This window comes from Fusarium musae, chromosome 10 (assembly GCF_019915245.1).
Source record: "Fusarium musae strain F31 chromosome 10, whole genome shotgun sequence".
Taxonomy (NCBI): domain Eukaryota; kingdom Fungi; phylum Ascomycota; class Sordariomycetes; order Hypocreales; family Nectriaceae; genus Fusarium; species Fusarium musae.
Genome location: NC_058396.1, coordinates 362,089 through 377,198, shown reverse-complemented (window position 1 = coordinate 377,198; position 15,110 = coordinate 362,089). Strand labels below are relative to the sequence as shown.

Here is a 15,110-nt window from a genome sequence, read left to right as displayed (position 1 = left end):
ATAATAAGCGAAATAAGTTCTTTACGGCCAAGAGTGTGAAGGATCTTGTTGAAGAGATTGAGGATGGGGATGAGAGGAAAAGGTGGAGTGATGAGGTTGATAGGGTGAAGGCTTTGTATTCGGCGTTGAGTGATGAGTATCAGAAGAATAAGCAGAGCGGCATAGAGACTTCGAGTACTTGGAAGTAATGACGAGGCTATATGTAAATGGGATGAAAGTTGGATTGGATGCACTGGGCTGGGCTGTTGAGATACCCAACACAAAATGGCTGGAGTTACAGTATTATACAACCGAGGGCTAGGTCCGGCCTATTTGAAGGGTCATAGAGTCACAGATTTATACATTTAAATTGAGATCGTTTGCAATGAAAGACACCAGTTGATGCTATCAAGTAAGAGAGACAACTCGCTCATATGCATCTCGATGCGATCATAGCTGAATCTCGAGCCTCACGTACTAAAAATAACTATTGACACCCCAATCTCCGCCATCTCCAGATTGCGATAAGATAATGGATCCGAATGATGTCCGATTTTCTCATCGGAAAAACAATCCCATACAAATCTCAAAACACGGATCAATTCCCCCCAAGAATTGATGCTTGAACAAAAGCCCGATCGAAAAATCGGAGCCCGAGATCTGGATCGGGCCGCTAGCATCTTAGCGTCGGCCTAAAAGCCTGGAAGGAGGGTTATTCACCGTAACACCCTTACATCATTTGTTTATCACGTACGGAGTACAACCCGACATTTCATGCTGCGTTATCACGAGAAGCGCTTTGCCGTAGGCTAGCCATATTAGATGAATCTCTTGTAACAGAAACTGAATGTAAGATATGCATAATAGCAGTACAGACTGTAAAAGAGCTGATAATGGGAGGGTTATCACGACGTGTAGGGATATCAGGAGAAAGCTAACTTGACTACCGTAGGTTTCATGAAGATCATCTCGGCTAGTCTCAACGTCATGGCTTAATGTTGCCTTGGCAAACCCACAAAATAATACCGCAGTGAATACCACAAACTCTGCTTCGTCAACATTCGTTTGTTGACGATGGAGCCTGACATCGCACATGATCTCGACAAGTTGAACATTCGCGATATCCTCAACGCAGACTCACGACCAACGTTTATTATCGATCTTGATCCTGATGATGAGACACCACTACGCTCAAAGGCTATCCAGCCTGTGTTTTGCAACAGTGCACTCGCCACGCATGAACGACTCCTAGATGCTGTGCGTGGTGAGCAGAGCGAGAGTGAGTATGGAGAGTTCAAGACTTGGGCTACAGGAATTACAAAGCAGGATGACTCAAAGGATGTGTTTCCGTTGTTCTTTCTGTACAAGGGTTTGCTTTGGACGGGGTCGACGGTTGGCAAGAGATGGAGGTTGATTAGTGGGAATCGACTTTGGCAGCATCCTGATACGCCGGCGAGTTTGTCGTCGAGTGCGCTTTCAAGAGCGAGTACGCCGAGTCTCAAGGAGCAGGATACCCCCAAGGGTGAGGTTTCGAAAACGCCGAAGCAAGAGCCTGAGCCGAAGGACGAGACCGTCGATGATACGACGCTTGAGATGACCCCGACAGAGGCAACACTGATAGCATCGACACCGCGAAAATTCCCCTTCCGATCTTGGTGGCGAGGCAGTACCTCCAAGGGAAGTTCAGATCGCAACACGGGCAGTTCAAGCAGCGGCTCCATCATTCTAGGCAAGCCCGAAAAGGCCGTCGCGGACTGGACAGTCACGAACCCCAAAGGTCTCCTATCACCATACATCCGCCTCCTCCGCGCCATAGACTGGTCCTCCACACCCCTAGGTCCCATGTCAACATGGTCTCCCGAACTCCGCCAAGTAGCGAATCTCGTAATCAACAACCCCCACCCCGCGAATATCTTCTGGGGCAACGACTTGACGATGCTCTACAACGAAGCGTACGCCGTTACATTCGCCGGGAACAAGCACCCATCTATGCTCGGTACAGGAGCGTCGGGACCTTGGTCTGAAGCTTGGGATGTTCTTGGACCGGCGCTACAAGAGGTTGTGAGAACAGGCGTGAGCTTTCGAAGCGATAACAATGATCTGGCGTTGTTTAGGAGGGGGTTCCTGGAGGAGACGCATATTTGCTGGTCGCTTACGCCGCTGTATGGTGGGACGGAGAGGATCGTGGGGTTTTACAATGCACCGTTTGAGACGACGGATTTGGTGTTGAGTCAGCGACGCATGGGAACGATCAACAAGGTGAGTGAATCGTTGAGGAAAGCGACGAGTATCAAGAGTTTCTGGAAGTCTGTTCTCGATGGTCTTGAGGATAATCATCGAGATGTCCCGTTTGCACTTCTATACTCTGTTGGCGAGGCTGAAGAAGCAGATCATCAGTCTAGTTCGTCGGGGAGCACGATATCAAGCAAGTCTTGTTATTTGGAGGGAACGATTGGAATACCACTTGGACATGATGCTGCGCCGGAGCAGATTGATCTCAAGAGGAGTTATCGGGGATTTGTGCCTTCGTTTCGAGAGGCGATGCGGACGAGGGAGCCTACGCTTGTGAGGATACGAGATGGAACGTTGCCTGAGGACCTACTGCATGGGATTCAGTGGAGAGGATTTGGAGAGGCTGGGACAGAGGCGATTATCTTTCCGGTGAGACCTACGAATGGTGAGACGGTGCTGGCGTTTCTCGTGCTGGGTGTCAATCCGAGGAGGCCGTATGATGAGGGGTATATTTCCTTTGCAACGCTGCTGAACAACCAACTCGCTACTTCACTAGCCTCTACCATTCTTTTCGAAGACGAGACTCGAAGAGGTCGCGATGCCGCAGAAGCAGCAGCGCTTGAGAAAGAGGAACTCACCCAACAATTGGACCTTCAATCGAGTCGTCTTCGAAGAATGACGGAGTTATCCCCATTAGGAATGTTTCTTACCAGCCCAGAGGGTATTCTCCGCGAAGCAAATGATCGCTTCTACGAAATGACAGGCCATAGTCGCGATACACAAGGCGATATATCCTGGGCAGATCTCATGAAAAACTCCGGTAGTGTAATGGAACAAGGATGGCATTGCCTAACGCAGGATATGCTCCCCTGGTCAGGAGAAGTCAAACTCCGAGAAAGTCTCGACAATCCCGTCAACATCCACGGGGAGCCTATCGACTTTTGGGTCCTCGTCACAGCGCATCCTGAAATTACCCCCAGTGGAACTCTGCGGTCTATCATGGGATCCATAACGGATATATCTCATCTCAAATGGGCTCAAGGATTGCAGAATCGGAGATTGCAAGAGGCAGAGGAAACGAGACGTCAGCAGAATGAATTCATCGACATAACATCCCACGAGATGCGAAATCCTCTGAGTGCAATTCTCCAATGCGCTGATGACATCACCTCTGCGATGCAAGCATGCCGCACCAACGGGATCGCAGCGTCACAGGAAGTTATTGAATCATGTCTTGATGCATCGCAGACAATAGCGCTTTGTGTTCAGCATCAAAGATCAATCGTGGACGATATTCTCACCGTTTCAAAACTTGATTCTAATCTTTTGCTCATCACGCCGGTGGTGTGTCAGCCACAAGCTATCGTTGAGAGAGTAGTCAAGATGTTTGAGTCAGAGATGCTAGCGAAGGATATCACGCTTGAGATTGACATCAGTCCTGAGTTTGAGACGTTAGCTGTTGATTGGGTTGCCATGGATCCAAGCCGCGTTCTTCAGATCCTTATCAATCTCATGACCAACGCTATCAAATTCACGGCCTCTTCTGTAAAGCGGCTGATTAAAGTCGCCGTTGGAGTGTCGAAGAATCCACCCGAGATTGACAACCTTCCTGGCTTTGCGTTTGCGCCTACGAGGGGCGAGATCGGTAGTGTCGTTGGCTCCGATGAATGGGGTTCTGGAGAGGGTCTGTACGTGAGGTATAGAGTGCAGGACACAGGCTGTGGATTGACCGACGATGAGAAAACGCGGTTGTTTCAACGATTCAAGCAGGCTAGTCCACGAACACACTACAAATACGGTGGCAGTGGTCTTGGACTGTTTATATCGAAACGACTGGCAGAGCTACATGGCGGTCGAATCGGCGTTACCTCTACAGCCGGCAAAGGAAGTGACTTTGGTTTCTACATTCAAGCTCGGCGATGTCTACCACCCAGCGAACAAACCTCCCCCCAACCAATCCTCTCCGAAACACCATCCACTACAAACCCTACCAACAAAACAGTCCACCTACTATCCCCCAACCCCTCCGCCCGAACCCGCCGTGAAAGCATCCTCGCCGCCGTCTTCACCCCCTCCTCCCTAACAATCCACATAGTCGAAGACAACCTTATCAACCAAAAAGTGCTAGTCAACCAACTCCGCAAAGCAGGCTGTACCGTAAGCGCCACAAACGACGGTCTCGAAGCGCTAGAGTTTCTCAAAAAGACGCATTTCTTTAAAGCGGGGGGATCGGATTTATCAGTTGTGCTTATGGACTTGGAGATGCCGAACATGGATGGGTATCAGTGTGTAAGAGAGATAAGAAGGTTGGAGAGTGAGGGGTTGATCAAGAAGCATGTTCCTGTTATTGCGGTTACGGCGAATGTGAGGGATGAGCAGATTCGGATGGCGTTGGATTGTGGGATGGATGATCTTGTTTCGAAGCCTTTTAGGATTCCAGAGGTTATGAGTAAGATTGAGGGGTTATTGAAGAAGTGTAATGGGTAATTGGCATGGGGACTTTAGGAGCAAGTGGTTACTTTGAGGTTAGATTTTGTTTATGAGCATTTGGCGTTATGTGAGAGCAATTCAATTCAGCTGGTCCATCAGCAGTCAACTTCACAGTCCGGGTATGGCAGAACGTGATAGGCGAATGCATGAACCGTTTCGGACGAATGGAAACCGCGCGTTACGGAGAGTGAGGCGTGATGGGGTGATCCCTGAATACCCTCATACGGTTGGGCCTCAAGATCGGCGCTGCAGTCCTACAGGTCGCCCACGTCCCTGATCACGCAACCTCTTATCTACACAATCAAACAAGCATAAAGTGGATGGAATATGTGATGCCATTGAAATGTACAATCTGCTACGCTCAAAAGACGCTATGCTAATGCCTAATAAACACTCCGTCTATCCACACTCCTCCTATCAACACTCATCGCCCTCGCACTCCTCCCCGCATCAACAACACTTCTTCCACTCACCACACTCCTCCCCGACGAACTCCTCCTATCAGACCCAACACTCTTGGCCGGCATGATCCTCTTGTTCATATCAACAGGTCTAACCTTGTCAAGATCAAGCGACCTAACCTCAAAGTCCGGCTCCCTCTCCATCTCCGCGACTGTATGTTCCCGTCCAATATGATTGACGAGCGTATCAGCGCTGGGACATAAAACATCGCCGTCGCGGAAGCGCGAGCAGAGAACGCAGGCGAATTCTCCTTCTGGGGTGTGACACTTTATGACGAAGCGTGGACTGATGTGGAATTCGAGCTCCTCGTCGATCTCGCGCTTGTAGCCTCCTTGTTCTGTGATAACGCGCGTGGCTGTTTTTCCAATTGCCCATGCGTCGTCTGACTCAACGTCTAAGAAGACATCGCATGCTGGACAGCGACAATCACCCTTCGGTTCAAATGTCGATGCGAGGGGTCGTTCGGGTATGTATTGTAGATCGAGAGCGTAGCGACAATAAAGAGGATCGTCCTTAATAACAGTCGATGCCCGCTTCGGCGGCGGTAACGCTTTCGGCAGCGCAGGTTCCTCCAAATCCATAAGTCTCTCCCTCTGCTGTCTCAACGCCCCCAGCGAACCCTCCCTCGCCGCATCACTAGCCGCTATCAACCTCGCCATATCAGCCCTGTCAAGCTGCCGTCCATTATACACCGCATCCTGAAGAACATTGATGACAGTCTGCTGCAGCGCAATGACCTGCGCCTGTAATTTATTCTCCGTGATGACATCTCCGATCGCAAAGCGCTGTCCGTAGCGTTGGTATCCGTCTTCGAATTCGCGGTTGATGAGGGCGCCGGAGCGCTGGAAGGAGGCTTCGACTTCATCGCGGGCGCGGGAGTTTTGCTCGACCTGGGCTTTGAGCTTCTTGATCTCCTCGTCTTGGGTGGTGTCGCGCTTGGCTTGTTTGCGCTTTTCTTTGACGCGGTCCCAGAGACCCATTGAGGATGTGAATGTTCCGACGAGGGTGCTGCATAGTGTAGCTATGATGAATGTTTTCTACAGACCCATCAATTAAAGTACTACTAATGAAACAAAGAGGGGATAATTACCTTGAGGTTTTTCTCCTCAATCATATTTGCGTAATTCATCTTGCCAATGTTGTTTTGGGTACGTTCTTTGTCTCAGAAGATATTCCTTTTTTACCAGCGCATGAAGATCAGTGCGTGAGTTTGATGCCCAACGACCCGAGACATTTAACAAAAAGCAAAGGCCGCAGATCATGCACGTATATATGTCTCATCCTCCGATCTAGGGTCTTGAGGGTCGCACAATGATGGCATTTCCGTCTCAAAGGGTTGCACACCGCTTATAATACGTGGCCATGGGCGTTAAGCTATCCCGCGTTTTCTCTGTCATAATACATATTTCCCGCAGCCTGTGACGTCAGTTGCATCGAGATGTGCCAAGTTTTGCGAATCGTGATTTCATTGGCGGATCTAAAATAATGACGATGCTTGTTCCCGACGGGTTTTGCACTTTATCCACCCTCGCTCGCTTTGTCTCGTTTTGTCTTTGACAGTTTAATTTTAGTGTCTTTGTTGAAGAGCCAAGATTACTTTAATATTAATCTGGAAATGTTAAACGTGAGTGTGCACTTGTTTGCTTCTGTGGGAGTTGGTGGCACGGAACTGATGTTACTCCGATGGACATGGCTCGGCGATTCGGAAATCCAACATGATCATGTCTGCTGACTTTTTTGTGCAAGGTACATGGTATTAAATCGCTATCATAAAATAATGCCCTAGGAAATGATTCGCTGTTCGGTATGCAGTGCTCTTCCACTCATCCACCGACAGCCTCATCGATCTGCCTTACTAACAATCTCCATCTCATGCTCCGTCCCCGTCACAGCCGTCCATCCACTACTGACTGTGACAGTCGTCAGTCCCCCAACGTCACTCAACGTCGGCATATCCTCTTCATCCGGTATCGGCGCCAATGACCTGTCAATGAATATCGGCTTATTTGCTGGCTGCCCTTCTTCCTGCTTCCTCATCTTGTAAATCACCTTCCGAACAAGTTGTCGTGTTGAAGGTACGCAGGCCACTATAGCACCCACGTATGTCTCGATGCACGCCCAAAGAACTACTTGCTGTTGGCCCGTTTCTAACGGTGTTGGTTAGTATGTGTTAAGAGATGGACCTTGACAAGATGGATTTACGCGCTTCTTCAGGGTCAGCCAATAGCTGTGACTGGAATATCGTACGGACCAAGCTGACCACCGTAAGGCTAATTCGTTAGATCCTATACACATCGCCAGGATGGCGCCGTAAACTCACAATATACCGCGGCCAAACATAGCCATCACGTTGATCCTCTTATTGATCTTCAGCCCGATGTTATACAGCTGGGTCATTGGCAGGATAAGCATCCAAATGTCAAGAGCCAGGTTGACGGCGCAATGTGCCATGACAATCTTGAGGCTGTTTGAGAACTTGTCCATGTTGGAAACCGTGTCTTCTGTATCTGCAAGCAGATATGTCACAGCGCGCCCCAGTGTCAAACCGAGAACAATCAGGGCGATAGTAGACAAGGCGTTGAAGGCATGTGTAATCCAAACAAGGATTCTGAAATTGGTGTCTTGAAAGACCCGTAGGTAAAAGAAAAGAATCGACGTCTTGGCCGCTGCAAGACCGCAGATGTATAGATGGTGAAAGATAAAGATCTCCTACATCGACATCGTCAGCAATAATCTCGATGTGAGCTTGCTCAAGTACCTTGAGGGCATGAGAAAGGTCATTCTGGGTATACAATGGCGTAGCGAGTCCAACGCCATGTTGTATCGCTGTAAATAATTAGCTTGATGACATACAGCATAAAAGGGCCATACCGAGGAGCGTGAATACCGTGAATGGAATAAGAATGAACTGTACATCATCAGCATAGACACCACAAGCGAGACTCGGAATCAGCATACAAAAGTGACCACTGCCCAGGTATCATCAGAGCCCCAAGTATTCTTGGTGACGATCCTAGACGCTGCCCTCAGCATGACCAAGAAAAATGATAGCGTGGCGAAGACAACAATTACAGCTCGATACTCTTGCCGATTGTCCTGCATTGGCATCTCACATAGCTCTTTTCCCATGTGAATAAAGCCTACGATGTTAACGACCAAACACATCAACGATCCATCAAGCATACCTTGTAACTCTTGCGCAGTGCATACTCCAGTGACACAATTCAACACATCGGTCTGAAAAGCTGGGTTATCGCACATAGTTCTGATATTCGCTTTCGATTCGCCTGACGATTCCATCGTCTTGAGAATACATGGTATCTACACCCGTCAGTGTCACGAGAATAAACACACCTGTTCAGTATACTTACTGCGCATGACGGTACATCCGACAGCGAAAAGGCCGTCGTCAATACAGGCAAACAGAGAAGAAACAAGACCCTTGAAATGATCATTTTGAGGCTCTGCAGCACAAGAAGACAGGAATAAAACGGAAATAATCCCTGGGTCCCAAGGTGTTTTAACAGAGACCTCGCTAAGATTAGTCCAACTACGTTCCTGGTCTAGCCCCTTGATTCTGGCCCAGATCGATCCCGCCTCAGCGGACAGAAAACACCTGCGCCAGATCTGAGTCAAAGGTCTTTTATCTCCCCCTCTCCCCTCTACCCGAGGAATGATTATGGCGCCCATCATTCCAACAGGAAGTCAAATCACACTGCACCAAACCAAAACGGGCGAGTGATCGCGCAGGTACCCTGCTACATGACGGGAGCTGACAGTGGCGTAACGCCATTTGCAAATCTTGGGGACGGCTCGACGATGCTTCATTAAAAATGTCTTATTCTCTTTGCTTATTACCTTAAAACCAACGAACTCGCATTCTCCTCAGAAGTCTTCAACCGCCCAAACTTGCCATCGCTGTCATCCCAGACCTCCAAGTCGATAAACCCACACTCCTTGCGCTTGTTATCAAAGGCAAAACTGGTGTAACACGACGGCCCGCACCACACTGAGCGCTGCGTCTTGAAACGCCAGAAAAGTGATCTATCAGTAAACAACCCCTCGTGTTCGAACCATGTCTCCAGCGCGCGCTTCTTGTCTAGGTGAACACTGAAGTTTTCCGTCTCGCGGTCTTTGCATTTTGCTAGCCAGTCTTTATGTGCTTTCTCGCTGAAATTAAGACGGATTTCCATTTTGAAGGACCGGAGATTTTGACGGATGACTTTGAGAGTTTGGTATGGAAGCTCGCTCATATTGACCCCATCAGCGCAGTCGTTCTGATCAATGTGAATATCCAGATCTTTCAAGTTCGGAATTTCACTAAAGATCCTGAGCTCTCCGTCACGAAACCAGTGATTGTAATCTCGAAAAAGGTGTAGTCGTGAGATATAAACGAAATTAACCTTGCTCACAGGCGACGTATCAGAAATCGGCAACGTCCTGCGCCCTCGCCCAACAGCATAGCGGAGCGGCCAGCAATAACCTCTTCGAAAAATATTTTCCGAGTACAAGACCGGCGTAGCTTCTTTGTTAATAATCCGACAGGTGAGTAAGACTTTGGGATGAATTTCGAGAGGGCAGTCCCATGGTGCCTTGGGAATGAGACGGAACTTTTTAGAGGTGCAGTAGTGAAGTTCGGCGTGGGCCTTGGAGACGAGGAGGAGGCGGTAGATTTGGAGGCGGATCTCGGCTGGGAGGGTGAGGAAGGGAGATGTGCCACTTTCGATGATCTGACGCGATGAGGCTTTGCATTTTCGTGGCGGTATGATTCTCCCGGATTGGGTTGAGGCGGGTGAAGGGTCTTGTTTGGGGGTAGAGTTTGGGTGGAGGAACTCGGTTATCAGCCGCTGTTGATCCATTTTGCCTCACTGATGCAATAAGATGAGTTCGTGCAAATTGAGGCAAGATAGATACTTGATATAAAGAAACGGTGTGAGCGTGACGGTGAAGAGGTGAGCATCGTCAGCATAAGAGGCAGCCTCACTAGCGGGTCATTGATCTTCCGGGCAAGTCATCGCAGTGCAGGGTAGAGTATCCGGCTGCAACACCATATCGCTATGTCCATGCAGAGGACAAGCATTTTGACTGGTAAATGGGTATAAAATCAATTTATGACCAATGGAAAAAATTCTGTTCAAACAAGATGTCTTTACTTCCTCGGATGAAATGGTAAAACTCACTAGTACGAGAGAGGCTACAAACTTAGAGATTTGGTTGCTTCTATTACTGTTGCTCACTGCTACTGTCTAAGTTGTGGGCTAGAAGTGTTATTTGCAGTTGAGACTTGTGGCTGTGAGCTTATTCCGGCAGAGAGAACCTAGCTCACTGCTACAGTCCGTCATTGACCCACGACCCAGATGGATTCCTGTAAAATGGCTGAATGTCTGGGATACAATGATTTCAGGTACTTTTAGTCTAGACTTTGAGGATTTTGCAAAATTTTGATGACCCTTACTCAAACTCATCATAAGATTTTATCCCTGCGTCCCCGACTTTGAACTGCGTAATGGAGCGACCACGAAAGATTAAAAGCCTAGACGGTCTTGTTAGTAGAAAGATGCAACCCTTGTCATAACTCCAGCCTTCCTCTCCTCATCGCTCAAGTTTTCCGGACACGCAATAAAAAACGACTGATCAACCTTCAACTTCGACACCTCAACCCAAAATCTCTCCTCTCCCAATTCCCTCGGAAACTTGTCTCCAAAGAACACTGCTAGAAGTCAGAAACATCCCCTAGCTCATATATATTGTAAAGAGACTTACGAAAGGGAACAGTAAAAACCTTGAACTTCTCAAGATCAAAAACCTGGATCTTCTCCTGCTCAGTCCTCGTCACAGCAAGGCCAATCTTATTCGGCTTAGCCCCAGCTTTCAGCAGCCGTACTAGAATCTCCATGACACTTCGCCAGTGATCTAAATCAGCTGACTTGTGGTATTCTGTCGGAAGATCCCATAGTTTGATACGACTTTGCTGACTCATTAATCCCCAAGCTGCTGTGTCCACGATGCTGAAGTTGTTGCAGTCCAGTAACGTCAAGTCAAGGGACTCTTCTTCCTCTTGGAGTAAATACCGAACGGCTCCGACATTGGCTGTCAGCGCAGCTATATGCAGTGCCGTTCTCCCTCTAAACTCTCCCTCTGCGACTTGAGCATTGAGATGCTCTGGGTCATACCACTTCTGAACGATCAGTCTCAGCGCTGTGTTGGCCATAGTACTACTGGTCTGGTACTCTGGGAAATACACAACTTGGTGAAGAGCAGTGAAGCTGGAGTCAGACATCTTACATACATCCCAGAAGCACGAATCGGGAAGATCTAGTTGTAAGACCTGTTCGAGCTGAAGAATCGCGTTGGAGTAGGATTTACAGCGACGGAGGAGTAAGCCCAGGATGGTCTCTTTTGTTGTACTGACTTGTTGGGTAAGATCACACATCCCTGTGTCGTAAAACCAACGAGCAAGGATGAACTTTCCGCTCATGAGGGCCTTGGTGTAGTGAAGGTAGTAGTCTGCTTTAGGGTCTCTGTGTTTCCTGAATACGTCCAGATACTCAATATTATTCGGCAAACCCCTGAAAGATCCGTAGTAAAGATGCCACTGTTCTGCTGAAAGATCATCTGCTTGTGAGTCACGAAGCAGCACATCGAAAGTGATCCAATCTTGTGTCGCCCCTGCAATCAGAATAAACTCCATCCACTTCCGTGGTGCTGGCCTCGGTATCTTTCCAGAACCGAGAAGATAGTCCAGCACGAATGGCTGTCCGTGTTGAACAGCCAGACGGTGGACGTCGTCCGTATCAGCGCCGTAGTCCACCAACATATCAAGAGTCTTGGTGAAAGCTTCTTGGTGTTGTTTTCCATGGAAGAGAATTCTTCTACCTATGCCTTGAGCAGCATAAGTTACGCACCAAGCGATAATGGGGTTGTCTTGTCCAGACATATCGTTCGATCCAAACTTTCTCCGGTACGTGTCGATGAAATTCTTGATCTTCTCTTTGGCTACATTCCGCAATAAGATCTCGAGCATGTAGTATTGGTGATTCATCGCAGCGAACCAGACGGGAGAGACGTGGGACATGCCACCGAAGGTATCAGAATACGAAATCTCCAGGCCCGGAAGATCAAATGGATCAGCACCACAGGTGGTTAATGCCTGGACGGCCGCTCTGTTATTCGCTGCGACGGCCCATGTTAGTGACGTTCCATCAACATCACCGTACGTCGAATCCAAGCCTCGTCGATATCGATGTCCAGCGTTTGAACGAGCCTCGAGATTTGCACCAGCCTCGATCAGCCGTCGACACACCTCACGAATATCTTCATCGTCGAAAGAGCTAAGAAAATGAAGTGGAGCAGTCCCTTCGTCGCTACTGACCGAGGGATCAGCACCGCAATCCAAAAGGTGAAAGACAACGTCTCTATGCCCAGCTCTTGAAGCCCATAAAAGAGGAGACTCGTTCCATTCGTTGACGTGGTTGACGTTGACAAAGCCATGCTCGGTCAATTGTTTCAAGAGCTCAAGACGGTTAGATGTTGCACAGAGAAGTACAGTTTGTTCCTGATTAGCGTCCATGCCAATCCGGTGACGGATTCGAGTCTCGCGAAATAGTTCGTCATCCGAGAGTGTCTCTTGATCCCAGTACTGTGGTGGGGTCTCAAGTCCAAGACCAGAGTACCGTGTACGCAGTAGGTCGATTGCTCGGGTATACAACTCTGGGTCTAGAGACTGCAGGCGACGCTTCGCAGTCTCACTGCCGTTGCAAATGCCATCTCGCAGCCAGGCCAGATCTGTTTCCCTCGACCTAGGAAACTCTCTCCCCAGAGAATGGTACAGGTGGCTAGCGATTCCACGAGCGCCCATGTGCCCTCCTTCTGCAGCTTGAAGAAGCAGTGAGAGTGATTCATCGATTGTGCCTTGACTTTTGGGGTGGAGCTGAACTGTTCGAAGATAGAACATTGCGCACTGCCATGCTGCTTCTGTGCGGCGAGTTTGGTCTTCTTTAGGGTCTTGTGCAACTCGCTTTACCTCTCGCATGACATTACTTATGATCTCGGGTGGCAAGACCCTCAGTGTCCCCATGGAAGAGTCTGCCTGCTCATATTGTTAGAAGCCACCGCACAATCCAATTATCACTTCGCGCACCTCTAGTATCGCTCGTCCTGGGCGAAGGGCTATAGCCTCGTCGGGCTTCGGATCTCTTAGCTTTCGCCTAGTCAAATTAGCAAAGGATGCCTTGGGAATGAGGTCTTACCATCGCATCCAAGTTTCCGCAACATGAGTAGCGGCAACACTCTCAGGTATCTGATCCATTCCAGGGACATCAGCAACCGAGCCACCGAGTCTGATACGACTGAAAGACTGATTGAGCCACTCCGTCGACCTTCCTAGACGCAGGACTCTCTTTACATCGTCCTCGGTTGGCTCATCAAGGCCTGCCTAATCAATCTCCCTCCTTTGATAGGAAGATGAAGGCACTTACCTGGCTGGAGCCATATGTCCTGCTCTTGCGGGTTCATTTTAATAGGTCCACTCTTTTTGAAGTCATCGGAATAGATGCTACGGAACTCTTCCCATATGAGATACTGGTGCATAACGATTCGCAGGTTCTCCAGCAGTGCTTTGATATCGGATCGAGATTTCGGCTGGATCAATGTCATCATGATAACAGATGCCATGTCGTCAACCACTTTGTGGATTGAATACATGCTTCTCGAGGGCTCTGTTTTCTCATCGGGGCCGAGGATATCTTCCAAGCACATAATGCAATGATGAACCAAAGCTGGAATTCTCAACTCGTCATTTCGTTTCATCTGTTCGAAGAATGCATCTCTCGTCAGGCCGTCATCCTTAACTGCGTCTAGTGATAAGTGCATCATGTCTCCAGCGAGTAGTCGCCATAAAACCAGACCGACAGAGTATATATCCGCTTTGGTAAGCTGGTCGCCGTTTAGATGGTCTCGGCATTCTGGTGCTTGCCAGAACCCTGAGCCAAAAGGCAGTTTCATGGGAGATTTGATGTCTGATCGAAGGAGAGATGATCCAAAGTCGGCGATTTTGGCGACATAGGTGAGTTGGGGATCCTTGAAGATAAGGACGTTTGCTGGCTTTATGTCGCCATGTATGATACCAACGTCGTGCAGGGCCCGAACGCCCGTGGCAATATCCACTGCGAGGCCCAATACCTTGCGATATTCCAGGGCCTTGGGGTTGTCCAAGAACCTTTCCAGGTCAATTTCCGCTGCCTCAAGGACGAATGAAGGCATCAAAACTCCATCTTTGACAGATTTCCAGCATATTCCCAATAACTGCACGATATTGGGATGATTCTTGATAAACTTGTTTCGCAGGATTTGCAACTCCATAGCCATGGAAGACCACATCTTACGACTGCGAGCACTATTCAGATCACCATCCGGCCGCGGAATCTTGACGGCGACAAGCTCTGGGAGAGTTCTTGCATCTGGCAATATGTCATCGTTGCGATTGAGGAAGCGGGCCTCAAGCAAATCCTTGGATCTTGCAAGGCAGACTGAGAAATAGCCGCCTTTGTTGGATCGGACTTGAACATCGATACTTGCGTCGTCGATGAGAACGCTGAGAAGTGTCAGAGAAAGATCGAGGCGCTGATGCGTAATGAGGAAAATGGACATAAACGATAAGAGATCATGATCGCGTTGTCTGGCTTCGCTCGCCATTGCGCAGACTTGAAGAACGTCACTACGGTACAGCCCGTTTAAAGCCGCAGGAATCAAGTGGAGATGAAATCGGGGACGTTGATATTTTGAAGACCAGAGCTGAGACGCAGCATAAAATGGCTGTTTCAGCCGCACCTCACTAGCTCAGTTAGCTCGAGACACTGTTCAATATTTATTGAGTGATGTTGATAGTGGCGGCACTGCCCCTCACAAGGCACACCACATGATAGCCAATGATACCAATCGTCACCTCA

The 15,110-nt window shown here is 48.8% G+C and overlaps 4 protein-coding genes across 4 annotated transcripts; 1 reads left to right on the top strand and 3 right to left on the bottom strand.

Annotated features, from left to right (window-relative positions):
* Positions 1 to 1,053: 1,053 nt before the first annotated feature.
* On the top strand, positions 1,054 to 4,698 carry J7337_012272 (uncharacterized protein; the record flags this gene model as incomplete). The annotated part of the gene is made up of 1 exon (XM_044829799.1): positions 1,054 to 4,698. One exon carries the CDS (start codon positions 1,054 to 1,056, stop codon positions 4,696 to 4,698), a length of 3,645 nt encoding a protein of 1,214 aa, XP_044674715.1.
* Positions 4,699 to 5,084: 386 nt separating this feature from the next.
* J7337_012271 (uncharacterized protein) lies at positions 5,085 to 6,277 on the bottom strand (the record flags this gene model as incomplete). The annotated part of the gene is made up of 2 exons (XM_044829798.1): positions 5,085 to 6,200; positions 6,254 to 6,277. 2 exons carry the CDS (start codon positions 6,275 to 6,277, stop codon positions 5,085 to 5,087), a joined length of 1,140 nt encoding a protein of 379 aa, XP_044674714.1.
* A 1,012-nt stretch (positions 6,278 to 7,289) lies between these two features.
* Positions 7,290 to 7,647, bottom strand: J7337_012270 (uncharacterized protein; the record flags this gene model as incomplete). The annotated part of the gene is made up of 3 exons (XM_044829797.1): positions 7,290 to 7,310; positions 7,366 to 7,390; positions 7,484 to 7,647. The coding sequence occupies 3 exons, from the start codon at positions 7,645 to 7,647 to the stop codon at positions 7,290 to 7,292; spliced, it is 210 nt and encodes a 69-aa protein (XP_044674713.1).
* A 3,229-nt stretch (positions 7,648 to 10,876) lies between these two features.
* J7337_012269 (uncharacterized protein) lies at positions 10,877 to 14,856 on the bottom strand (the record flags this gene model as incomplete). Its single annotated transcript, XM_044829796.1, has 4 exons — positions 10,877 to 13,252; positions 13,304 to 13,370; positions 13,413 to 13,593; positions 13,641 to 14,856. The coding sequence occupies 4 exons, from the start codon at positions 14,854 to 14,856 to the stop codon at positions 10,877 to 10,879; spliced, it is 3,840 nt and encodes a 1,279-aa protein (XP_044674712.1).
* Between the last annotated feature and the right edge of the window lie 254 nt (positions 14,857 to 15,110).